The sequence below is a fragment of the Phascolarctos cinereus genome, unplaced genomic scaffold (genome assembly GCF_003287225.1).
Source record: "Phascolarctos cinereus isolate Bilbo 61053 unplaced genomic scaffold, phaCin_HiC Scaffold_2;HRSCAF=192, whole genome shotgun sequence".
In the NCBI taxonomy this organism is placed as follows: domain Eukaryota; kingdom Metazoa; phylum Chordata; class Mammalia; order Diprotodontia; family Phascolarctidae; genus Phascolarctos; species Phascolarctos cinereus.
In genome coordinates, this window is record NW_027555625.1 from 242,008,014 (window position 1) to 242,033,865 (window position 25,852).

The 25,852-nt window shown below is 38.2% G+C and overlaps 1 protein-coding gene across 4 annotated transcripts in view; it reads left to right on the top strand.

Annotated features, from left to right (window-relative positions):
* The window catches only part of VAPB (VAMP associated protein B and C), a 69,315-nt gene that overhangs the window by 16,474 nt on the left and 26,989 nt on the right, over positions 1 to 25,852 (top strand). For all 4 annotated transcript variants that reach the window (XM_020981467.2, XM_020981465.2, XM_020981466.2 and 1 more), the window contains one exon: positions 11,925 to 12,077. In XM_020981467.2, coding sequence (XP_020837126.1) covers positions 11,925 to 12,077 — 153 coding nt within the window. The remainder of the gene's footprint in view (positions 1 to 11,924; positions 12,078 to 25,852) is intronic.

Consider the following 25,852-nt stretch of genomic DNA (forward strand, 5'->3'; position numbering starts at 1 on the left):
CCCTTAGGGGACACCTACAGTTAGTAGGTGTGACATGGATGAAGAACATAGAAAAGAGACCAAGAAAAGGATAGGTTGGAGGAGAACCAGGAGTGAGCAATCTCAAGAAAACCTCAAGAGTAAAGAGTATCCAGGAGGAGGTGATCAAAAGTATCAGGTGCTGCTGGGAGACCAAGAAGGATGAAGATTGATAAAGGGCCATTAGATTTGGCAGTTGAGATCATTGGGAGATTTGGAGAGTGAATACTCTCAGTGGCTTAATTGGGATCAGAAGCCAGCTTGTAGAGGATTTAGAAGAGAGTGAAAGGAAAGGGACTGAAAGCACCTAGTGTCAACAGCTTTCTTTCAAGAGTGTAGCCAAGGAGAGGAAAAGATATAGGATGATAGGTAATTGCTATAGTATGACTAAATGAGGGTTTTTCAGCATGGGGGAGAAATGATTATATTGATAGACAACTGGGAAGGCACCAATAAATAAGGACTGAAAATGAGAGAGTGGGGAAGATAAAAGTATTTGTTGTCTTGTTCACTGGTCCCCTTGCTAAGGCCAACATCCCTGTGTGCACCCTTGACTCTATCTCCTATGACTCCTGTGGAGTCAAAGGTGCACATAGGAGTGTTGGCCTTAGCAAGGGGAATAGCCTCCTCTTCTGAGACTGAAAAGGAGTAGATAATTGAGGAAGATAACTGAGTGAAGTGAGATGAGTCAACAAATGGAGCCCTCACATGAGAAGATAGGAGGAAGATATGCCATGGAGGCTTGAGAAAAGAGGATTTGAAATAACCTTTGTAGAGAGGATAATCAGTTGATTAATTAGAATGGTTACCTTGCTGCAGTGAATAACATGAATTTGTGGTGATCCCAGTAAAAGTTTCATGATTTCCTTCAGCTTCGTTCAGAATAATCCAAGGTTTGGATTTGGCAAGGCATAATTGGTAACAGTGCAGGCGGGCAAAGGATTCAAGAGTAGTGAGGATAGTGTAGAATTCAGTAGTTGGTTCACCAAGGGGTCAAGGTAGGGAAGGGAGGCAAGTGGACAGGAACATTTGTGAACTGACGAGGGTGAAGGAAAAAGAACCAGAAAAAATAATATACACAGTGACTACAACAATGGAAATAGAAACGACAAAGCAAAAATGAAAGTTGTGTGGTTTTAATTAACCAGGCTTGGCTTCTGGGAGGAGAAAAGACAACCTTTTGCAGAGACAGAGACCTATGGATATAGAATGTTAGGTAGTTTTGCTTGTTTTTCTTTCTTATTCTTATTCTTTGTCACAAGACATGGTTCACTGGGTAGAGGAGAGGGAAAGACCTATTCTGAATTAAGTTCAGAAAACCAAAAAACAAATAATTTTTTAAAGAAAATTTTTTAAAAATTGAACTGCCTCAGTTTCTGTTTCATTGTAATGAGATTTAATGTTTCATGACCACAAAACTCACAGGGATATTGCAAAGGTTAATGAGGCAATAATATATTTGAAGCATTTCAGACTCCAAGATGTTCCTCTGGAAAACTGTGTTTCTGTGTGTAGCAGGGTATAGTTGTTTATGAAGTGTGGTGATTTCAAATGATGTATAAATAGACTTTCTGTTGTCTGGATGGGAACAAAATGTGTGCCACTTTTAAAACCAATCAGATTGGTTGTAATATTTTATTTTCCTTTCTAAATCATTGATTTAATGTGTAAGCTGGCAGTTCAACTAGAAAAATTGGATTTAAAAAAATTCTTTTCTCCTAGTGTCCATATTCTTGAATATATTTATGTTAATTTTAAGATCTGTTACTGTTAAATTTTTCCTTTGTTTGGGGACTTGATATAAAGCTTTTTACATGCACATATATATAATCACCTGGGAATCTACATTTGGGTCTCAAAGAGATGTGAATACAGCCTATGTAGGCTACCTTTGACAGCCTTGTTACAGAAAGGGCAGTGTGCATCTCTTTAGAGAAGGGAACTCTTCCCCTCAGCTAGAGCAAGTAGCCAGAATAATTACTACACCCCCCCCCACTTTTGAGGAAATTACACCAAGGGATGGGAAGGGGTGGAAAGGCATTGCCGGTTCTTGGAGTACAGCACTTAGCACTGTGTCTGGTACATAGTGGGTGTGCTTGTCGATTGATTGAGAAGGAAGGAAGCTTAATCCCATGTGTCACCCAGGAGGGAAAGAACAAAGCAGGGGAATCTCTCTACCTTGGAGAATTGCTGTTTCAAATTTTGTGGGGAGTGGGGTGGAACCTTTTTAGACATTGGTAAGGCCGCCTCATTTAAGCTTCAGACACTGACTTGAGGATGTATTGAATGAGAGGATTTTTAAAATTTAATTTAAACAGTGCGTTTAAAGATTTAGTGCAATTTAGTCACTTTCCCCAAAACACTATTATCTTCCCTGCTCTGTTAATTTATCTATCTGTCCTTGATATCTGACCTGGAACTTAATCATTTTGAGAAGTTTGCTAGAGCATAGCTTTTTTTGAAGACCTGAACCTTGTACATCCATTGTTTTAACACTCCATCTGCAGGTTCAAGAACTTGAAGGATTTCTTTCTCTCTGCTCACTAGAGGCAAGGAAGGATGTTGGACTTGGGTCAGAAGGCCCGAGTTTGGGTTGTAGCACTGGTATCTAGTCCATAGTTCTGAGCCTCAGTTTCCTTATCTGTGAAATGGGAGTGAGTCAGTAAACATTTAAGTTCCTATTCTGTGCCTGGCACGGTGCTAAACACTGGGGACACAAAAAGCATCTAAAGATAGTCCCTGCCCTGAAAGAGCTCACAATCTAATGGGAGAGACAAGCAAACAAGTATGTACAAACAAGCTATCTGTGGGATAAACAGGAAATAGTTAACAGAGGGAAGGCACTGGAATTAAGAGGGTCTGGGGAAGGCTTCCTGTAGAAGATGGGATTTTAGTTGGGACTTGAAGTAGAGAAGCCAGGAGATGGAGATGAGGGAGGAGAGTGGTTCAGGCAGGGGGACAGCTGAGAGATGGAATGTCTTGGTCATGGACATGTCAGGAGGCCAGTGTCCCTGGATGGAAGAGTATGTGGCAGGGAGTCATGTATACTAAGAAAACTGGAAAGGGAGAAAGGGACTAGGTTGTGAAAGGCTTTGGAAGCCAAATCGAGGTTTGTACTTGATCCTAGAAATGATAGGGAGCTACTGTATATTATTGTTGGGTGGAGGGGAGAGGGGGGAATGGTTGGGCCTGTGCTTTAGGAAAATCACCTTGGTGGCTGAATGGAGGGTGGGGTGGGGTGGGGAGACCCTTGAGGCAGGCAGAGCCATCAGCAGACTACCACAGTAGGCCAGTTGTGAGGAGAAGAGGGGTCAGCAACAGAGTAGTGGCAGTGGGGAAAGGGAGAAATAATACAAATGGTACTACAGTCTACCTCACATCTCAGAAGAGACGTTGTTAGGAAGGTGCTATTTCAATGTCAGAGTTATGTTCTCTATTTTTGGTTAAGATTCATACAAACTTAGCATTAGGCCATAGGAGATAGAAAGCTCACTTCCTGCGTGTTGAAGTCCAGTCTCCAATACGTGCTTGTTTTGTGACTTAGGAGTTAACCTTCGTCAGAGTGATAAGATTAGTTGCAGAAAAGATACAGATCTGCTTTGGTTGAGGGAGTTTCTCACCTGGAGCCACCACACCCATGAAACCACAGGTCTTACCTCCAAAAGAAAAATATTTTCTTTTAAACTAATTTAAAGAGGATGTTCTTTTTCTTCTACCCTGTCCACCCCTCACTACTCCCATTCCTCCAAACCTTCAAAAAAAAAAGAACCTTGGACTTTGAAGTTAAATGACCTTTTTGTTTTCAAGGTCTAATTCACATACTTCCTTGCTGTGTGACTCTGGGCATATTGTTGAGAAGGTGGGGAAGGAAGGGAGAGGACAAGCATTTATTAAGTGCCTGCTTTGTGCCAGGCACTGTGTTAAGTGCTTTACGAGTAGCTCATTTGATCTCCTGAGTTTGATGCTGTTATTATCCCCATTTTACAAAGTCAAGTGACTTGCCAAGGGTCACACAGCTAGGAAGTATCTGTAGATGGACTTGAACTCAGGCCTTTCTGACTCCAGGCCCAGCTGTGTATCCATTGTGCCACCTAGCTGCCTTGAATCTCCCCTAGCTCCATTCTACTTATCTGTAAAAAAGAGGTATTTTCTCTACCTGCCATATGGGATTGTTTTGAGGAATAATTGAAATAATAGGATTATTCAATTTCATATACTCAGAATTTCAGAGTTGGAAGGGATGTAGGTAGACATCTAGTCCAACTCATACCTGGAAAATAATTCCTTCTGTACTGAACAAGTAGTCATCCAGCCTTTGCTTGAAACCATGTAATGAAGGAAGACCTTACTACCATAGCTGTTTCATACATAGGTACATCATGAGGCTCATAAAAAGAAACATAACTCATATAGTTCAAAGGGAAAAAAATGAAAATTTTGTGGGTTACACTAGGCTTTTCTCATTCTCGTTTTCTTGTCTTCCTTTCATGTTTCAGGTGATGTCCATGCAGAAGTTAAGAAATTTAACTTTACCATAAATTTGCCTTCTTGAGAAATGTGGTTATATTTTTCTAATCATCTCCTTTATTCCCTTAAAAGAAAAGAAACTTTTTTTCCTCATCTAACTTTTTACATTTTTTCCCTTTGGTGAAATGAAAATAAATATTTGATGACTTGTATTTTAGCATATAGAAGTATAGAAACTGAGTTGGACAAAATCTCCGAGGCCACAGTCAATTCATTTAGTATGGGTTGAAATGAATCTAGTCCAACCATAGCTGAAAAATGAATTTCATTCACTCCCTCACCTCAAAATCCTCCATTTCATTGTTGGACTGTGCTCTTAGGAAGTCTTTCCTTGTTTTACTGCTTTAATATTCTCTGTGATCTCATCTACCCAGGGCTGTTTCTTCTTATGACTCAGCACACAATTGATACATTCCTGGCTATCTTGTGTGACTGTTGTCCATGCCTTCTCATAAGTTAGCTAGAGAGGATCCACCCAATGTGCTTTCCTCAGATTTCTCTTGACATCACAGGAAGACCAGTGTAGCACACCAGTCAACCTTCACTCTCACCATATGACAGTGCATCTTCATTTTCAATCATACATTTCTTTGGTATACTTTACACAGTATCTCCCACATAATTCCTTGATGTGATTCAGCCTCTTCATACCCACCATGTATCTTCTCATTGCCTTTTGGGTGATCCTCAACTTGATCTGAAATCTCCCTCCCTATAATATCTACCTATTGGCCATATCTTTTCCCTTTGAAGCCAAAGAACACGTTTCATCTTTCTTCCATGTTTGAAATATTTTAATCAGGCAACCAGCATTTATTAAGTGACTGCTACATGCCAGGCACTGGGGATACAGATAAAAAAATGATATAGTCCCTGTTCTCAAGGAGCTTATATTCTACCAAAGCAATTATATTTTAGAGAGTTACCTTATGTAGCCAGTTTGTGTTAGCTAGGACTTGAGATGGTCAGGTCTAATTGACCCAGTTCCGTTCACTGTGTAAGACTTTTAAGTTGCAGACTGGCTGACCCTCTGTATTGGCAGAAGGTATTATCTCACAGAAGTTCCACCTATGAATCCAGTCCAAAAGACATATTTTGAGACCCAAAGGTAGCATAGTATAGTCAAAAGAATGCTGAACTTTGAAGTTAGGAGATGAGAGTTCAGAGCCTACCTAAGAAATTTAGCCAGCTATGTAACCTTTGGTATGTTACTTACTCTATCAGTGTGTTTCCTCGTGTCCTTTACAGAAGTGATTATAATATTTGTACAGCCTGCCTCATGGGGTAGTTGTAAGGAGAGCAAACCTTAAGACAGTTTACAAATGTAAGTTGTTGCCATGTAAAAGAGTGTGTGTGTGTGTGTGTGTTTAACTAAAAAGTGTGTTCATGGACATGACAATTCTGTGAAATGTAAGTGGTGGTTTTAAATAGTGTTTTATCAGTTACTGTTTTGTTTTGTTTTTTAATCAAATTTGTGTATCCTAATTCATTAATAAAGGAAGAGGAGGTAAAATGACAGATTTTCTCTCACATTGTAACAAAGTGCAGGATTTGGAGTCAGTGAATGTGGGTTCAGATCCTGGGTCTAGAGTGACCTTGGGTGAGGTTTTAAAATCTCTATGTGGACCTCAGTTTTCTCCTGTGTAAAATGAGGGTGTTGGCTTAATTGACCCCTAGGGTCTCTTTCAGCTCTAAATTTATGGTGCTATGATTACTATACCAGTACAGGGAAGTTTTCCAATGAATTTCCTGTCACTTGAAGTCTTCAGGCAAAACTTGAATTGACAGGTACAATTTGAACTACAGGATTCCTAAGGTCCCTTTCATCTCTGCAGTTTTATGATTCTAATATGATTTTGGAAAAACTTGGGTGGGTAAATAGCTAGTTTTTGTTTGGGCAGTTGTCTTTTACAGAATAACCTTAACCCTGACCTCTAGGTATTTTATCATTACTAATGATGATAGCATGCAAGGCAAAATTTTAAAAATAAAAACTAGATCTGTTCCTGAAAAAAATACTTAGCAGTCCCTTTTAAGTGTTGGGAGGAAGAACTGGAATGCCATTCAGTCACTCAGCAAACTTTGAAGTGCATGCTGAGTTCTGGGGATATAAAGAAAGGCAAAAATATGATTCAAAGGACTCATGCGCAAGTATATGTTTGTAATAAGATATATGGGTTGGAAATGGAAGGCCATCTCAAAGAGGAGACAGTAGGAAGGGGAGAGGCTGGGAAAGCCCTCTAGCAGACAGGAAGATTTGAGTGAGTTTTGAAATATACCAGGATTTGGAAGAGAGCGTTCCAGGTGTGGAGGCAGCCATTGCAAAAGCACAGAGATAGGATGATTCTTGTTGGTCGGTGTCATTGGATCACAGAATTATAGAGAGGAGTAAAGTTTATAAGGTCTGGAAAGATAGGGAGGGGCCAGGTTTTTTCTTTCCTTCCTTTTTTTTTTAATTTGAGTCTTGTACAAAATGACTAATGTGGAAAATTTTACATGATTGCATGTATAAAACCTATATTGGATTACTTATCATCTGAGGGAGGGGAGAGGGGAGAGAGCGAGGGTCTCCCCAGTTCCAGGTCCAGCACTCTGTCCCTTGTGCCACCTAGTTGCCTCTTGAAAGACAAAATTCCCCTGGCCTCAAGGAGCTTACCTTCCAATTGAATATAGTCGTTCAGACAGGTAGCATTTATCAATCACTTGCAATGTTTGACACTTTGCAAGCACTGGAGATTCAAAGAAGGGTTAAAAAAACAGTCCCTGCTCTCAAGGAGCTCCTGCAAACAACTATGTGCAGACAAGATAAATGCCCATGAATTGGTCATGATTTCAGAGGGGAGGCATCAAGAGGAGGAGGAGGACCAGGAACTGCTTCTTATAGAAGGGGACCTGAAAGAAACCAGGGAAGCCAGGAGACAGAAATGAGGGGTAGATACTTGAAAAATCTTGATTTCTGTGTGTGTGTTTAGGAGAATAAATTAATAAAATGAAACAAATACTTTTAAATGTGTTCTGCTTTTCTCTTTTGCTGGGGGAAAAAAATAGGGCAGCGAAGTGGTGCAGTAGGAACACTGGACTCAGAACCAGGAAGAACTCCTCTTCCTGAGTTCAAATCTAGCCTAAGACACTTACTAGCTCTGTGATCCTGGACAAATCACTTAACCCTATTTGCCTCAATTCCTCATCTAGGAGGAATGAACTGGAGAAGGAAATGACAAACCACTCTAGCGTCTTTGCCAAAAGAAACCTCACATGAGGTCATGGAGTCATACATGACTGAACGACAGCAGAAAGACAAATAACTGTTCTCCTCAATAGTGGTTGTGGCACCTTTTCTAATTTTTTTTTCTATCATTGCAATTTCAGTAGTTATAGAAAAAGCATGTTGTTTTGATGTATTTGGGATTATTAGAAATTTTTAACGTGCTATTTGCTGGGCACTAGAATCCCTGCATTTAAGGAGCCTACGTTCTACTGAGGAAACAACATGTGGAAACCCAAGCTGATCTGATAGAGAATATACTGAGGAAATGTTGGGGAGAGAGGTGCACTGATTACTGAAGGAATCACTTGAACTTGCCATTTTACAAATGGCACTTGTTTTAAGTATATAACTGGCTCTCTTTGAAAAGATAGTTCCATAAGTCAAATTGGAATGTCTTTTTCCTAGGCAACTTTTTCCTGCTGTCTTTATAAGAAAATAAAATTCCAGGCTCTACCACTTCCCAAACTTGCCACTACCGGGGAATCGTTATTTTTGACTGCCTTTCACTTTGGAAAAATCTGGGTTATATTTTGTTTTGTTTTACCATTGGGTGTAAGAACTTCATAATTTATTTTTCTCATCCCTGCTAGTATTCTGTTTGTTTTTATCTCTGCTTGGTCCCTGCCCAGGTTTGATAGCTTGTATGAACTTTTTCCTTGAGTAAAAATGAAGGTATGTGTTGGGGTTGTGAGGTTGGGGACTGAGGGTAAGTGTGGATCATAGCATCTAGAGCTAAAAGGGAGCGCTTAGAGATTGTCACCATATTTTATAGATAAGGAAATTTAGGCCTGGGAGAAGTTCAAGGTGGAAAGCCAATAAATCTTGGACTTGAGATTTGAACCTGGAACCAATAAACTGATAAAATGATAAAGGGACAGTATAGATGAAATTCTACCATGGCAATGCTAGAGCCTCATTCCCAAATGCATGAGAAAGGTCATTAATCTAGGTGTAAAGGATCACCTGTAGACTTTCCAGTACAGTATAATCTTCTTGAGGGCCAGAACTATTTCATTTTTGTCTTCGTATGCCTCGCACCTAGATCAAATTGCCTGGCACACAGGAGACATTTAATAAATGCTTGTCAGTTGATATATTTTATTTTGTTAAATATTTCCCAGATATATTTTTAATCTGGTTCTGGCTGTACTCAGGAGTGTTGGTCTTCATACCATGGATTTTGACACCTGGTGTAAGGAACTCACCAAGAAGAAACTCCCTATACCAGTTCATAGAGTAACTTTACCATCCTCTTCACATATCATAACAACTACACAACAACTTGAGGGAATCTGGGCTATTGTTGGTTGGGTAAACAGCTTCTCCCAGCTCCAAAGGAATATCACTCTGAGCATTATTTGTTTTGTGAATGTTGCTTCTATCTTCTGGTTAACCTTGGGATTAAATCTTTGGAAGTGGGGGTTGTAAGTAAATCCTTGGTTAATTTTTGAGTAGGAGCTATGACATTGGTAATCCAAAAATAGTTTGATTTGGGAATTCACTCCCTCCCCTCCCCATACATACACACACCTCCTTCGCACCTACAGAAATCAACTGTTTCATTTAAGCTTATATTAATTTGGGTTTGTATTCCCTGAATACTCTTGGTGCTCTAGAAACAGCAAAGTGTAGGGGAGACAGCCGCACTCACTGTATGTGGATCCAGAGGGATATTAGTCCACATCCCAGCTTTGCATCTTACAATAGTACAGAGAACATTTGGATTTGGAGACAAGGAGGCAAAGGACCTCAGTTCAAATCCTAGCTCTTCTCTTTAACCTTTCTCCACATGATAGTGTACATTAAAGGACAACAGCTGGAGAGCAAAAGTGTTGGAAGCTCAGTTTTAAATTTTTGTCAAGTGCATGTATGTCTCTCTTTATGGTGATTTTAAAAAAGCTTTGGAACAACCTGGTTTGACCTTAGAAGAACTTCATACTGGATTGTCCTTTGTTCACTAACATTATTTCAAGTCTAAGTTGTAGCTTCTAATTCTACTCCACAAAGAGCCAGATTCTCTCTTTGTAAGGTGTAGGCAATGTGATCTTGGTGTCATTATGTGGCTCAGTGAAATTTTAGTGGTCTTGTGCCAACTTCCTCCTTATATCATAGATATGTTTTCTTTTTATTCTTTATTTTTTACCATGGGCAAGTCATTGGACCTCAGCTTCTTATCTATAAACTCAGGACTTTAAATAACGTTTAAGGTCCCCACCGGCTCATACCTTGGGTAAATTGCTTACCTGCCCTGGGTTTTATCATGTCTAAAATAAGGATGTTGAGTTATGTGATCTTTAAGGTACCTTTTAGCTATGATTTTGTTTGTTGCAGGGAAAGAGAGAGGAAGCCATGTTTACAGCTTTATTTCATACTACTTTATGAACTCTGCAGGCTAGCCAAATCAGTCTACTGGCTCTTAATGTGAACTCTGTGTTCTGTGTCCTGCTTTGCAGTGTTTAAACAAACCATTACCCCTTGCTTGGAATGTACTCTGTCCTTCTGACTCAGAATCCTTGTCTTCCTTCAAAGCTGAGCTCAGGTGACACCTTCTTAAACCATTAGTCAGCAAGTCTAGATTCTGAGCCAAATTGAAAAAAACCCTCCCCTTAAGGAGTTTATGACCTATCCAGGGGAGACAATATATTTTACTTATATAAGCATATGCTAAAATGACATGAGGCAGTTATGGAGGGAATCAGCAGCAGCTATGATGGGATCAAGAAAAGCTTTGTATAGAAGGTTGCATTGACGGAAATTAGGGATTCTAAGAGGGGAAGATATAGAGGAACTACATTCCAAGCATGGAGGACAGCGAGGGCAAAAAGAAAAGGAAATTTCCTTATTAAAATAAAGGAAAAGGAAAGATCTGGACCCGAGCAGAAAGGTAGGTTGGAGCCACATTGTGAGAGACTTTAAATGCCAAACAAAGGAGTTCATACTTGATCCTTGAAATAATGGGGCACCAATGCAGTTGTGGAGTGACACGGTCAGATTTGTACTTTTAGAAAATCACTTTGGCAGCTGTGTGGAGGAGGATGGATTTGAGTTAAGGAAAGACCTCAAGCAGAAGAAACAACTAAGAGGTAATGAGGTACTGAACTAGAATAGTGACTGCATGATTGCAGGAAAAGAGGGAGGGAATAAAAAAATGCTATAGAGGTAGAAGGGACAAGATTTGGCAATCAATTGTCCTTGTGGGGAAATAAAGAATTGCCATAGCTTTTAGCAATGAGGAGTAATAGCCCTACTGTATTGTGTCCTGGTTAGACTACGTCAAATCAAATTCAGTTGCAAGTCATGTTATCATCTCCCTGATGTCATGGTCCTCTTCGAGAACGAAGAACAAACCACAACATTCAGAGGGTCATATTCAGTTTAGGATGCCGTGTTTTGCGAAGGAGGAAGTCAACCAGGATGATTGGACCCTGAGCGATCAATTGAAACAACTATAGATATTCCTCCTAGAGAAAAGACTTATGGGGGGAAATTGTAATTGGTTTTCAAGTACTTGCAGGGTCCTCGAGGATCAGACTTGTTCTACTTGGCTTTTAAAGGCAGAATAAGGAACAGCGAATAGAAGTTTCATAGAGGCAAATTTTAGTTTAAAGAAAAATAATTAGATCTGTCCAAAGGTAGAATGGACTTCATTTGGAGGTGTCATGGGTTCCCCCTTTTTGCAGGTATTGGTTGATCTAGGTGGTCACCATGGTCCCTCCCAATTCTGAAATTCTAGAATGTGAATTGGATAGTCTGTTAAATTAACATAATGTTCAGCATTATCAACAACAGCTGTGAAGACATCATTTGAATGCTTGCTTACTGTATCTTTCTAGTCTCCTTGAGTTTTATAAGGCACAGTCCTTTCCCCAAGGAAACTCATCTAGTCAGAAACGAGTCGTTGAAAGTTGTCTGAACTAATTATAGAAATTCTCTTTATTCTGTCTTTCCCCCATGCCTCCTCCAGGCAAAAGTTCATATAGGTGATAAAGAATGCTATCCCTTTATCGAAAAAAACACAAAGTTGTAATTGAACTATGAATAAATATGGTTTGAGGTTTGCCTTAGCCCTCTACATTCTTTCTCCATTTGTTGTTGTTGTTGTTGTTCACAGGCCCCTTCACAGATGTTGTTACCACCAACCTGAAGCTTGGCAACCCTTCTGACCGAAATGTATGTTTTAAAGTGAAGACTACTGCACCCCGCCGGTACTGTGTGAGACCCAATAGTGGAATTATTGATGCGGGAACATCAATCAATGTGTCTGGTAAGTGTCAAAACCACAGGTGATTAATTGGGCATTTCAGAAATGATCTCTTGAAAGATATTCCCCTCTTTTTCTTCCCTGCTATTTTGGTTCCCTTCACCCATCCACTGCTCACCCCCTCCCCCCCTCAAAAAAAAAAGGAAAGAAGTTTGTAGCAGTAGGAGAAGAATTGAACAGGAACAGTTAAGATTTAGGATCACAGATTTAGATTTAAAAGGGACCTTAGAGAAAATTTAACATCCGCATTTCAGAGACCCCATGGTGTGATAGAAAGAAGTTTAGAGTCCAAGAACCTGTGTTTATAACCTTGGGCAAATGATTTTCACTTTGTGTGCTTCACTTTTTCCCTATGCAGGAATTGTAGAACTGGATTAGAGAGTTTCTAAAGACCGTTTCCATTCTAAATCTAAAATCTTGCTTAGGTTTTACTTTTCCATTTTAAAAGCTTTTTTAATATTTACAACCTTCATTCCTCAATGGTTAGAGCAAACTTAAAATGGTAAACAAAGAGTTCATTTCAGGATAGGTTCAGTTTACAGTCCTTCAAAAAGTAACATGCTTTTTGGCAATAAATAAGAGCCTAAGTATACTTGATTATTTTGCTTTGTGGAAAAAGGTTAAATGAAAATATTTTCTTGTCCTAGTGAAATAATTTCTGAAATTAATTCTTATGTAATTTATAATTGTATTTGCAAGCTAGAGAAGGAGGAGGTTGTTGGGAGTTAGACTATATTCAAGTCTGGTAATTTGGAATGTTTTTGAAGACCTTATTTTTCCCTATCACAAAATGCTGGTCTTTTCTGAAAAGTGGAGCTTGTGAAGAACTATAGGTATTGTGTCCAAATTTTGAGTGGTGTTTTTAAATTATGAAGAACTAGGTGATCGAATTTTTTGACATATTTCAGCAATGAATAACTTCAGTTCCTCTAAGGATATATTATAGGTAGTTCTGTATGGACACATACACACTGATTTGAGTGGTCACTGATATTTATCATAAATCAGAGGTTCATGGTAACTTTGGAAAATAGTAAGGATTTTTTTCTATACTGAATATACGTCTTTTTGATGCAAGCTGTATTTCAAGAATGATATAAGGTGGTCATAATCTACATCATTGCTTCTCAAACTAATAATTTGGTGAAAGAAGAGGGATTGACAGCATGATAGATGGCTAGGTGGTGTAGTAGAGTGTTGGATTTGTAATCTCAATGACCTGAATTCAAATCCTTTATTAGATACTTAACAGCTGTGTGACCCTGGCAAGTTCTATAATTCCTCTTAGTTTCAGTTTCCTCATTGGTAAAATGAGGATAATATTAGTACCAATAATAGCACCCAGAGTTGTGGTGGGGATCATGAAATAACATACTAAAGCAGTTTGTAAACATTAAAGTACTATATAAATGCCAGTTGAATTGATAGAATGTGTGTCAATTCACGTGTGTGTGTGTGTGTGTGTGTGTGTGTGTGTGTATGGACACATACACACTGATTTGAATGGTCACTGATATTTATCATAAATCAGAGGTTCATGGTAACTTTGGAAAATAGTAAGGATTTTTTTCTATACTGAATATACGTGTTTTTGATGCAAGCTGGAATAACATCCAAGTGATTCAGAGAAAAGGGCATAATCCTCTGGCAACTTAAGCTTATAGGTTATACAAGAAACAGTTAAGCTCAGACCATGCTGGAGAGAAAGGGCTTAATTTTATACATTCTTGTCTTTTCCATGAACTTTCATGTCCTGTTTCTGTGAGAGTTCTCCTATACCAGTCTGTTTACCTCCACCCATTGCCTCTTATTGTTGATGCTACAGGAGAGAAAAGACTATTTATTGCCTGCTTTTTACTTTATTTGCACCCCAGCCCAAACTCCTGTGTCTTGCCTTATCTGAGTTCTTCCTTCCATTTGTCAGTCTCAGGAAAAAGCTTTCCTTCCTCCATCTGTTCCCAGACAATTATTTATATCAAAGTTTTTTTCATGGAACTTATATCCTCTGAGATGCCAAAGATTCTATGTGATATAGTTTAGGAAACACTAGTGGAGTGTTTTCTGTATATTGTAGAAAGTTGACCAGATGTGGAGTTAGAAAACCTGGGTTCAGATCTAAGCTGTCATTTACTAAACGTATAACTTTGGCTAAGTCTTTCATCCCTTTGGGCCTCAATTTCTTCATTTCTAAAATGAGGGAGTTATACAAGATGATTTGTAGGATTCATTTGGGGCAGCTCAGTGCTGACTGGATAGAGCATTGGACCTGTAGTCAGAAAGACCAGAGTTCAAATGTGATCTCAGGTGCTTACTAGCTTTGTGACCCTAGGCAAGTCACTTAATCCTTGCCCTGCATATAAATGGAGAAGGAAATGCAGACCACTCATGTATCTTTGCCAAGAAAACCTCATGTGGTACTAAGATGGCAGAGTGAGGAAGGAACCCTCTGAAGCCCTCCCAAATTCCCCTCCAAACAACTGGAAAACTACCTCAGAATTGACCTAGGAGCAGGGAAGCAACTTACCAACCCAGCAGTAAAGCTCTGTCTCACTGGAATGGGAGGGAAGTGAGGTCCAAGAGCAGAAGCAGCAGCCAGCCTCAAGGTAGGGGGCATGAAACAAAGCTCCAATCCTGGGGCAATCCACCAGCAAGGTCCTGCCTTCTTACAAGTCAGCAGACCCCTATGCAAGTGAGTAGTCTGTGTAGCACTGGCCCTTCCCTCCACTGCATCCTTGGCCATCTCCAGTTGTCCTGATCTATATCTGACCACTGGACCCAGATGGCTCCAGAGGAAAAAGTGAGGCTAGTGACTTTGCACAGCCCTCCCTCACTTAAATCCAGTTCACTTGAATGTTGTGGCATCATTCCCCTAAGGTTATGGTCTTCTTTGAGAACAAAGGAGAAACAACCCAGTGACCCTAACCCCAGCACAAGCCACCAGGGAGGGCAAGCTTTAACCCCATTGCTGACCAGTAGTGAAGCCCCACCCTGGGGGCTGGCCAACAGGAAGACCCCACCCCTGGGGCAGACCAGAAACAAGGTTCACCCCTCTAGGACCAACCACCAGAAAGACTGTTACCATAGCAACCCAGCAGCAAGGCCCCACCCCTAGAGCAGGCCAGCAGCTAAACCCCATACCCAGGGGAGGCCAATGTTGAGATTCCCTTCCTTCCACCCCAGTACAAGCCAGCAGGGAAGCCTACCCACTAGAGAAAGCAAGCAGTTAAGCCCTGAAGCCCAGTGAAAGCCAGCAGTAAGACCTAGAGCCCTAGCACAAAAGGCCTGCGACAATGTAAAACCAGAACCCACTCTCACATAAAAAACACCAAGTCACCAGAAAAAAAGCACAAAATAAGAAAAAAAAGAATTTGACTATAGAAAGTTACCATGGTGATAAGGAGGATCAAGGCATAAAGTTAGAAGAGGATTGTAGAGTCAAAATGGCTACATCTGAAGCCTCAAAGAAAAATATAATTTGGTTTCAGGCCCAAAAAGAATTCCTGGAAGAACTTTAAAAGGATTTTAAAAAGCAAATTAGAGAAGTAGAAGAAAAATTAGGAAAAGAAATGAGAGTAATGCAAGAGAACTGTGAAAAAAAAAAGTTAATGATAGCATGGGAACATATACAAAAATTTACTGAGCAAAATAACTCCCTAAAAAATAAAATTGGCCCTTCAGAAAAGGAAATACAAAAGCTCACTGAAGAAAATAATTCCTTAAAAATATAATTGAACAAGTGGAAAATGACTCTCTGAGACATCAAGATACAATAAAACAATCAAAAAAGTAAAAACGATAGAAGAAAATGTGGAATTTTTCATTGGAAAAAGAACTGACCTAGAAAATAGATCCAGAAGAGATAATATAAGAATTATTGGACTACTTATAAGCCATGATTAAAGAACAAAGCCTGGACAATATTTTTCAAGAAATTATGAAAGAAAACTGTAATATTAGAACTAATTAGAACTAAAGGGCAAAATAGAAATTGAAAGAGTCCATTGATCACTGCCTGAAAGAGATTCCAAAATGAAAACTCCCAGGAATGTCATAGCCAAATTCCAGAGCTCACAAATCAAGGAGAAAATATTGCAAGCAGCCGAAAAGAATTCAGATATCATGGAGCTCCAGTCAGTATTACACAGGATTTGGCAGCTTCCACATTTTACCAGAGGACTTGAAATATGATAATACTGGAAGGTAAAGGAGTTAAGATTACAACCAAGAATCACCTACCCAGCAAAACTGAATATAATCTTTCAGAGGAAAAAAAATGGACATTGAATAAAATAGAGGAGTTTCAAGCATTTCTTATTAAAAGACCAGAGCTAAATAAAAAATTTGACCTCTAAATACAAGATTCAAGAGAAACATAAAAAGATAAAAAAGAAATAAAGAGAAAACATAAATTCAATAAGGTTAAATTGTTTATATTTCTGTATGGGCAAGATTATATTTGTAACTCTTAACAACTTTATTACCCATAAGAGCAATTAGAAGGAGTATATGTAGACAGAGGGTGTGGAGTAAGGTGACTTTGATGGGGATGATACCCCGAAAAAACAAAATAAAAGGTTGAGAAAGAAAATTTCACTGAAAGGAGGGAGGAGATTGAATGGGGTAAATTATCTCACATAAAAGAGGCGTGAGAGAACTATTATAATGGATGGGAAAATGGGGGTGGGTGGTGGGAGAAGCTTAAACCTTACTGTAATCAAAATTGGCTCAAAGACATCATAACATACACATTCAGTTGAATATAGAAATCTATCTCACACTATAAGGAAGTAAAAAGGTACAGGGATAATAGAAGGGGGAGGGGGAACTGATAAAAGGAAGGTTAGATTGATCAGAAGTAAACATTTGTGGGAAGGATGGGGTGTAAAAGAGAGTAAAGAATAAACAAGCAAAAAGTAGCCTAGAGGAAAATACATAATTATCACAACTATAAATGTGAATGAGATGAACTCACCCATAAAACAGAAGTGGATAGGAGAATGGATTAAAAACCAGAATCTAACATTATGTTGTTTACAAGGAACACATTTGAAGCAGAGCTGGAGCAGGATTTATTATGCTTCCGTAGTAATCATGATCTTAGGCAAAGCAAAGCAAAAGTAGATCTAATTAAAAGAGATAAAGAAGGAAACGCTATCTTGCTTAAAAGGTGCCATAGATAATGAAGTCATATCAATACTAAATTATATGTACCAAATAATATAGCATCTAAATTTTTGAAGGAGAAGTTGAATGAGTTACAGGAAGAAATAGATAATAAAAATATGCTAGTGGGGGACCTGAATTTTCTCCTCTTAGAACTAGATAAATCTAACAAAAAAAAAACCAAGAAAAGTTAAGGAGGTGAATAAAATTCTGGAAAAGTTAGATATGATAGATCTCTGGAGAAAATTGAATGGGAATAGAAAGGAATATAGCTTTTTCTCAGCAGTACATGCCACCTACCCAAAAATTGACCACATATCAGGACATAAAGCTCTCACAACCAAATGCAGAAAAGCAGTAGACGCATTCTTTTCAGGTCATAATGCAATAAAAATTACATTCAATAACAGACAGTGGGAAGAAAGATTAAAAATTAATTGGAAATTAAATATTCTAATGGTAAAAAAAATAAGTGCATCTAAGAACGAATCATACAAATGATTGATATTTTCATTTTTAAAAAATGACAACAATGACACAACATAACAAATTTTATGGGATGCAGCCAAAACGGTACTTAGGGGAAAATTTATATCTCTGATTGCTTACATCATTAAAATAGAGAAAAGGCAAGTCAGTGAATTGAGCATGCAACTAAAAAAAAAACTAGAAAAAGAAGAATTTTAAAATCCCAAATTAAACAACAAATTGGAAATCCTGCAAATCAAAGGAGAGATTAATAAAATTGAAAGTAAGAAAAACATTGGACTAATAAATAAAACTAAAAGCTGGCTTTATGGGGGGAAAAACAATAAAATAGATAAGCCATTGGTTAATTTGACTTAAATTAAGGAAAGAAGAAAACCAAATTACTAGTATCAAAAATGAAAGGAGATGAATTTCCTCTAATAGAGAGGAAATTATGACAATTGTTAGGAGCTTTTTTGCCCAATTATATGGCAATGTATTTGACAATTTAAATGAAATGGATGAATCTCTAAAAAATTTTGAATTACCCAGATTAACAGAAGAAATAAAATACTTAAATAATCCAATGTTAGAAAAAGAAATTGAACAAGCCATCAGTAAACTTTCTGGAAAAAAAAATCAGCAGGACCAGATGGATTCACAAGTGAATTCTACCAAACATTTAAAGAACAATTTATCCCAATACTATATAAACTATTTGGAAAAATAGGCAAAGAAGTCCTACCAATTCTTTTTACGACACAAATTTGGTGCCGATACCCAAATCAGGAAGAAGCAAAACAGAGAAAGAAAATTATAGACCAATTTCCCTAATGAATATTCATGTAAAAATTTTAAACAAAATACTAGCAAAGAGTTTACAGCAATGTATCATGAGAATCCTACACTATGACCAGGTGGGATTTATACCAGGAAAATAAGGCTGTTTCAATATTAGGAAAACTATCAGCATAACTGACCATATCAGTAGCAAAACCAACAGAAATCATATAGTTATTTCATTAGATGCAGAAAATGCCTTTGACAAAATACAGCAGCCATTCCTATTAAAAACACTAAAGAGCATAGGAATAAATGGAGCTTACCTTAAAATGATAAGTAGCATGCATCTAAAACCATCAGCATGCATTATCTGTAATGAGGATAAACTAGAACCCCCCAGTACAATTGGGGTGAAGCAAGGATGCTCATTATCGCCTCTGTTATTTAATATTGTACTAGAAATGTTAGCTATAGCAATAAGAAAAAAGAAAAAGGAGTTAAAGGAATTCAAATAAGCAATGAGGAAACAAAACTAACTCTTTGCAGATGATATGATGTTATACTTCAAAAATCCTAGAGAATTAACTATGAAACTACTTGAAATTATTAACAACTTCAGCAGAGTTGCCTGATACAAAATAAATGCACATAAATCATCAGCATTTCTACATATTGCCAACAAAGTCCAGGAACAAGAGATAGAAAGAGAAATTCCATTTAAAATAAGTGTAGACAATAAAAAATACTTGGGAGTCTACCTGCCAAGACCAACCCAGGAACTATATGAACACAACAATAAAACACTTTTCATACAAATAAGTCAATTCTAAACAATTGGAAAAATATTCATTGCTCATGGCTAGGCTAAGCCAATATAATAAAATTGACAGTTCTACCTAAATTAATTTATTTATTTCCATACCAAACACTATCAAAAAATTATTTTATAGAGCTAGAAACGATAATAAAAAAATTCATCTGAAAGAACAAAAGCCCAAAGATATCAAGGGAATCAGTGGGGAAAAAAAATGCAAAAGAAAGTGGTCTGGCCATACCAGATATCAAGCTGTATATAAAGCAATAATAATCAAAACAATCTGGTGCTGGCTAAGAAATAGAGCAGTGTATTAGTGGAATAGATTAGATATTTTTACATGACTCTATAACTCAGCAATAACTAGAAGAAGATTCATTTAGTGCTAATATTTTATGGTTCTATAAGCATTTGTTCCCTGAGTCCAGTAGTATGAGATTGAGTGGGTTCCCTTCCCTTTCCTATGTTTTCTGCTCTCCTGCTGGGTCTTCCTGTGAAACTTGGGCTTCTAAATCAAAGTGTGAAGAAAAAGAGAAACAAGGAAACTATTAAACAGTGATAAGAATCCTGGAAGTTTGGGGAAAATGGAGTTAGGCCTTGGTTTCCTTGCTTCTGCTACTTAATCCTAATAGCCCTTTGTAAAGCACTCTTGTTGTCCAAATAGAATTTGAGCATGATCACAATCAGCAGATTAGAATTACTGAGTTTAATAACCAGGTTCTTTATTTTGCCCATAATAAAGCTGAGAAAAGACAGAGTCCAGAAACATGATGTCTGCTGCTGAATACTATGTTCTTTAAAAGCCATTATATAATACCTTAATAATCTGTCACTTTTGAGAGATCCAGCTATGATGAAAGCCAAATTTTTAAATATCTGTTTACTGATTGATTGATTGATTTTGAACATGGATGAATTTGAAATGCCACTGGAACATCCAGGTGGAGATGTTCAGCAAGTAGTTGGTAAGGACTATCTATTTTAATTTGAGAGTCATCTGTGTGGGATGATTGAACTCCAGGTAGTTGATGAAATCCTGAAAGGAAGGGATGCTGTAGCAAAAAGAAAAAGAGGACCCGGGACTTACCTTTGAAGGACATTTGCATCTTGGAGGCAAACAATGAATAAGAATTCACTAGACAAGTCTGAGGAGAGGTCAGGTGGGTAGGAGAACCAAGGGAGAGCAACAGAACAAAATTTGTAAGTTGGATCTTCAGTGACCATCTGGTCCAACTCATATGCAGAGAGAACCCCCATGATGACATACCCAACAAGTGGTCTTCCAGCCTGTGTCTGAAGACTTCTAGCCTGTCAAAAGTCCTTTGAATCCCTAATTTCTTCTGCCATATTAGCTTTCTCCCCGAGTGTTGTATCTTATTAGCTAAAGTGATGAGCTTATACCATCTATGCCTTTATCCAACAGATAAAAATTATTAACACAGGAACAAGCACAGAGATTCCTGGGGTACTCCTGGAGACCCCCTGCCATATTGACGCTGAACCATGAACAAATACTGTTTGAATCCAGCCATCCAGCTAGTTCTGAATCCATCTGATTGTATTCCATGCAGTCTGTCTCTCTATCTTTTCTACAAGAGTAGCGTGAATTGGGATGGTCCACAGTGTAAATATGACTGTTTGAGGCAGCTGAAGACTAAGAAAAAGATAATTGGATTGAGCAGTGAAGGGGTCATTAGTAATATTGGAGAGAGCTGTTTCCATCAAGAAGTTTGATTGTAAGGAATTGTTCCTACCTGTAAAAAGGAAGAAAATCTTAACTTCAAAAAAAAGTGAGATGGGAAGAAGGATATATTTCACTAAAAAGGGTTATTTAAGAAGGAGCATCCTCTGGTGAGTTAAGAGAAAATGTAATGGTACTAATATGCTACTTCAAGGCTAGACCTCAGAGAAAACCATCACTGAAAAAACACAAGATGAAAGGGAGTTTAGAGACCATTTAGGCCAGCTGAACCCTAGTCTTTTACAAATGAAGCTGCTACCCAGAGACAGTAAGTGACTTGTGTCACCTAGGTCTGCTGAACCCCAACCCAGTAGTCTTTCCACTATATTAGACTGATTTTGTAGAAGGTGTTCACCATTTGAGAAAGCCATGAATGAGAGACAGTAAGGAGGCAGCCTTAGAATCAAGAAGACCTTTGTCCAAGTCTGTACTCTGACTCATACTGTCTGGGTAACCTAGAGCCAGCCACTTCTTCTCAGTGCCTCAGGCAACTTTCTGAGACTAAGGTGCAGATTCAGTTGAATTAGAAGAGGAAGTTTCCTCACTGAGTTCCCTTATGTGTCTGAAATCCCAGATCTGCCCTTCATCCCAAAAAGGAAGAAATACATGAAAAACATTGTCTTAAAAAGTAGATATTTCCTCTTTCTAAAAAGTTTATATATAAAATGTAGCCTGCAATACTATATATTAATATATGCTATATAAAACATAATAAATTCTACTTAGTATCTCTAAGATTGCCCTACTCACCAAAAGGAGTGTTGCAGCTCATGAGAAAGAAGCAGCTAAGACATTATTTTGCTCTCATTTCTAAAGACTCCTTAGATAAAGGAGTAGAAAGAGTGTGTGTGTGTGTGTGTGTGTGTGTGTGTGTGTGTGTGTGTGTGTGTGTGTGTGTGATTTATCTTCTTTCCTAATTCTCTGTCCCTCTCCCAACCCTCCCCTGCTCTCTCATGGTGTTGTCTGGTTATCCAGCTGGCCGGGGGACCAGGCTTTGGGAATTCTATAAATCAGTGATGTGATCCGAGGAAGCCAGGCTTCTTAGCTGTCAGGTAGCCACCAGAAAGACTGTAAGGACTTCTTAGTTTTCTGGTTAATCTGATATTGAAGGGAGCTTACCTAATGCTTCAAGAAAATTCAAGACCCATGATATCATATTACTTTGAACTCTAGAGTACCTTTCATTGAAGGATTGAAAAGCAGCTGTTGGCATGGCAGGATCAGTGAGCATCGTTATTACTTTTTTTTAATGATCCACATCACAAAATCAGGCAAAAAAATGAATTTTGTTACCCTGTGAGTGAACCAAGTGTATTAAAATGTGCTCTTATGTGAAATGATTGATCCCTGACCTTGGTTACTCAGACCTATAACGAGTAGCATTTTCTGGCATCTGTAATGGTGGTGGTTTGAGTGTCAATCCATTCACATTCTGTTATACAGTCTTATGAAATGAAAAGGCCTGAGTTAGGAAGTACAACAGTCTCTGAGAGAGCAGAGTTTTCTCTGTAGAAAGTTAAGCAGCCCTTCCTAACTGGAAAAAAAGTCATGACCTTGGCTTCTTCATCCTCACCCCAAGCATTAAAGTTGGATTTCAGTTGCATCTGTGTGTGCTTGTTTATAGATGTGGAGAGCACATGCTTTCTGGCTTACCAAGTGCTGTGATACATTGTCTCACTTAACCTCACCTGGGGATGAAAGTTGCCCCCATTTTATTGGTGAGGGGTCATACTTGGGAAGGTTGGGTGATTTGTCCGTATCTTAAATCAAGTGGTTGAGTCTAGTCCAAGGCTTTTGACTCCAGGTCTGTTGTTCTTCCCACTATTTTACTGTAGCCTATATTTTTGGGCCTCAGGAAAATAGGCACAGTTAGGTGGAAATAATGGAGGAAGAGTTTGAGTTTATTTGCTTTTTTCCAAAATGAGATTTTTTAAGTCCAGAACAAACAAAACTTTGCTGAATTGCTAGATGCCCTTTCTGTTTAGCCCATAATAGACCCTATAAAGATATGCTCCCACCACCACCAAAAAAAAAAAAACCAAACCACACACAGCAAACCTCAAAAACCAGTCTTTTTTGAGAGGCACTATGCTATACTGAATGAAGAACTTGCCAGGCAGACCTGAGATCAAGTTCTGTTTCTGACACATATTATGTGACCTTGGCAAGTCAGTTCTCCTTTCATTAAGCCCCTAGGCCACTCTCTTAAGACTTTGAAGTTCCAGAAGCTTCCTCACCTAGGAGTCCCCTGTATCAATGAAATCACATGTCCCTTTCCATTGCTTCTCGAAACATAATATGGAGAAATATTTTTGTGATGGTCAAATTTTTTTAAATTGTGATAAACTATTAGATATGTTAAGTGTGAAAGATTCTCTCCCTCCCTCCCCCCATTCATATTAGAAACCATGTCACCCAACTGATACAGTAGGTAAACTGGTAAAATTGTAAGTCTGGCAAGAATGCCTACATTTCTTGTAATATGCCAGGTTTAGCATATTTTGTAACCTTCGCCGAATTCTGATTTCCCCAAAGCAAAGTTATGTTATTTGCAGTTCAATTTTACATTTTAGTTGTACATGCATTTCCCAAAAGAGGAAATTCAGAATGTGAGAGGAAGGAGGAGAGGATGAAAAAGAGAACAGCTGCACTTTATTCTGTGATCCCTAGGAGTTAAAAAATTGTTAGAGTTTTTTTTTTAAACTGTTTGGTGAAATGTGTTTTAATTCAAATTCAAGGAATTGAAGATGAGCAAAGGGCTTTCTTATTTGGCCTTTTAAAATTACATAATTAATATAAAGTTCCCAGGCATAGCCTGAGGAGGAGAGCAGTAGTTCTTTCTCTCAGAATGATGACTTTGGCCAGTTAGTGTAATTAGAGTGTTATTTGCAATTTATAATTCATCCTCTTGAGATTTTGCTGACTCTGCTTATTTGGGCTGCTTGGTCGATCTGGAGTGGCCAACCCTGGGCACTGGCCTTTCATAACAAGTGCCAGAGATCTGAGTGTGCAAAGCTTTTAGACAATCAGGAATTCATTTATCAGAAAAAAAAATGCTGATAGTGAAAGCTGAATTTGGGAAGTTTTATCTTTTTCTTGGTCACTTTCATTTTCCTTTATCTTCCCATAGATAGAGTTTGCTTTGAAGTGTCTGATAAGAGAGAAGGTAGACAGCAGGTTTTCATAAAGTAACTATCACTGTCAGAGATGAGTAACCCACACTGGTGCTTAAAAGGTTTGATAGGACTTTGACCAGAAAAATTCAACTTAATTGTGCTTGAAAAAAAAAAGTTACAGTACTTGAGAAATATCGATTCTGTTCTCCAACAGTGTTATTTAAGCTCTGTAATATACAGCCAAGAATTAAAAAGGTAACACAAAATAGAATCTCTGAAGTACACGCCCATTACTCATAAGAGAATTAGCTCTTCCTTCAAAATCTATTTACTCTTTATTTACTCATAATTTGAATAATTGTGAATTCCCGCCCGCTAACAGATTTGAAAATGAAGTAGGCACTGAGAGTGACAAGTAACAGTCTCATATTGAAGAAACAGAAAAATAATAAATAAACCCTTTAATGTTAACTAGTAGCTGTCTGGGACCATTCATATGGGAGCACACAGACTTAGACTTTTGTTGGAAAGGTTCTGTTGTATTAATTCCAGAAGACAATAGAGGACATAGAATTCAAGAGTTGATTAAATATTGAAAGAATTAATTGGCATTTACTGATTATTTACTGTGAGCCCAGTGCTGTACTGGTAGCTATAAAGTATTGAAAAAAGTATGAAATGTAGTCCTTGCCCATAAATAACTGATAGTTTAGTTGAAGAAATAAAGACAGATAACACACAGAAAAAGAAGTACTCAAAACAGTATGTATATATCAGTTTGTAAGAACTCTGGACTTGGAGTCTGAGACATTGAAGCTATAACCTCTCTTAGCCTCATTTTCCTCATCTGTAAAATGGAAATAAAGAACTTCCCTCACAGAGTTGTTATAAGGATAAAATCAGATAACATGTACGATGCTTTGCAAACTAAAGTGCTATACCAATGCTGGTTATTATTAATCAGTCAGCATTTATTAAGTATCTACTGTGCTGGATGCTAAGGATTTAAAGCAAATATCAAACAGTTCCTTTCTTGAGGAACTTGCATTCTTGGGGGAGGAGGCAGACAAGCAACTGGGGGAATTGGGAAAGGCTTCAGGTAAAGGGTCCAATTAAGTCAAGTCAAGAAACATTTTTTAAGCTCAGGGCTAAGTGCTTAATAAGTAGTACAGCCAAGCACTGCTGAGTGTTGAGGATACAAGGAAAGGTGGCACTTGAGCTGAAATTTGATGTAAATAAAGACAGAGATTGAAGATGAAATTTCTTGTTAGATGACTGATTTGTCTGGACCCTAAAGGGCAGAAAGATGTGTATATAAATGTGAAAAGGCTGGAAAGGTAGGTTGCAGTCAGGTTGTAGAGGACTTTAAATGCCAAACAAAGAATTTATATTTTTGATTGTAGCGGCAATAGAGAGCCATTAGAATTTGAGTAACATGGTCAGACCTGCACTTTAGGAAAATCATTGTGGTCCTAGGCAGGGGGTGGATTGAAATGAGGAGAAACTTGAGGCAAAGAGCCCATTAGAAAGCCATTGCGGTAGTCCAAGAATGATGATAAGGGTAATAACTAGAGTGGAAGTGGTGTGAGTAGAGAGGAGAGGACAGTCATAAGAGGAAAAGTTCAATTTAAAAATGAGTCAATATGTGTACTAACTGTTGAGTGTGGTATGAGGGATAGCGCAGAGATAGGAA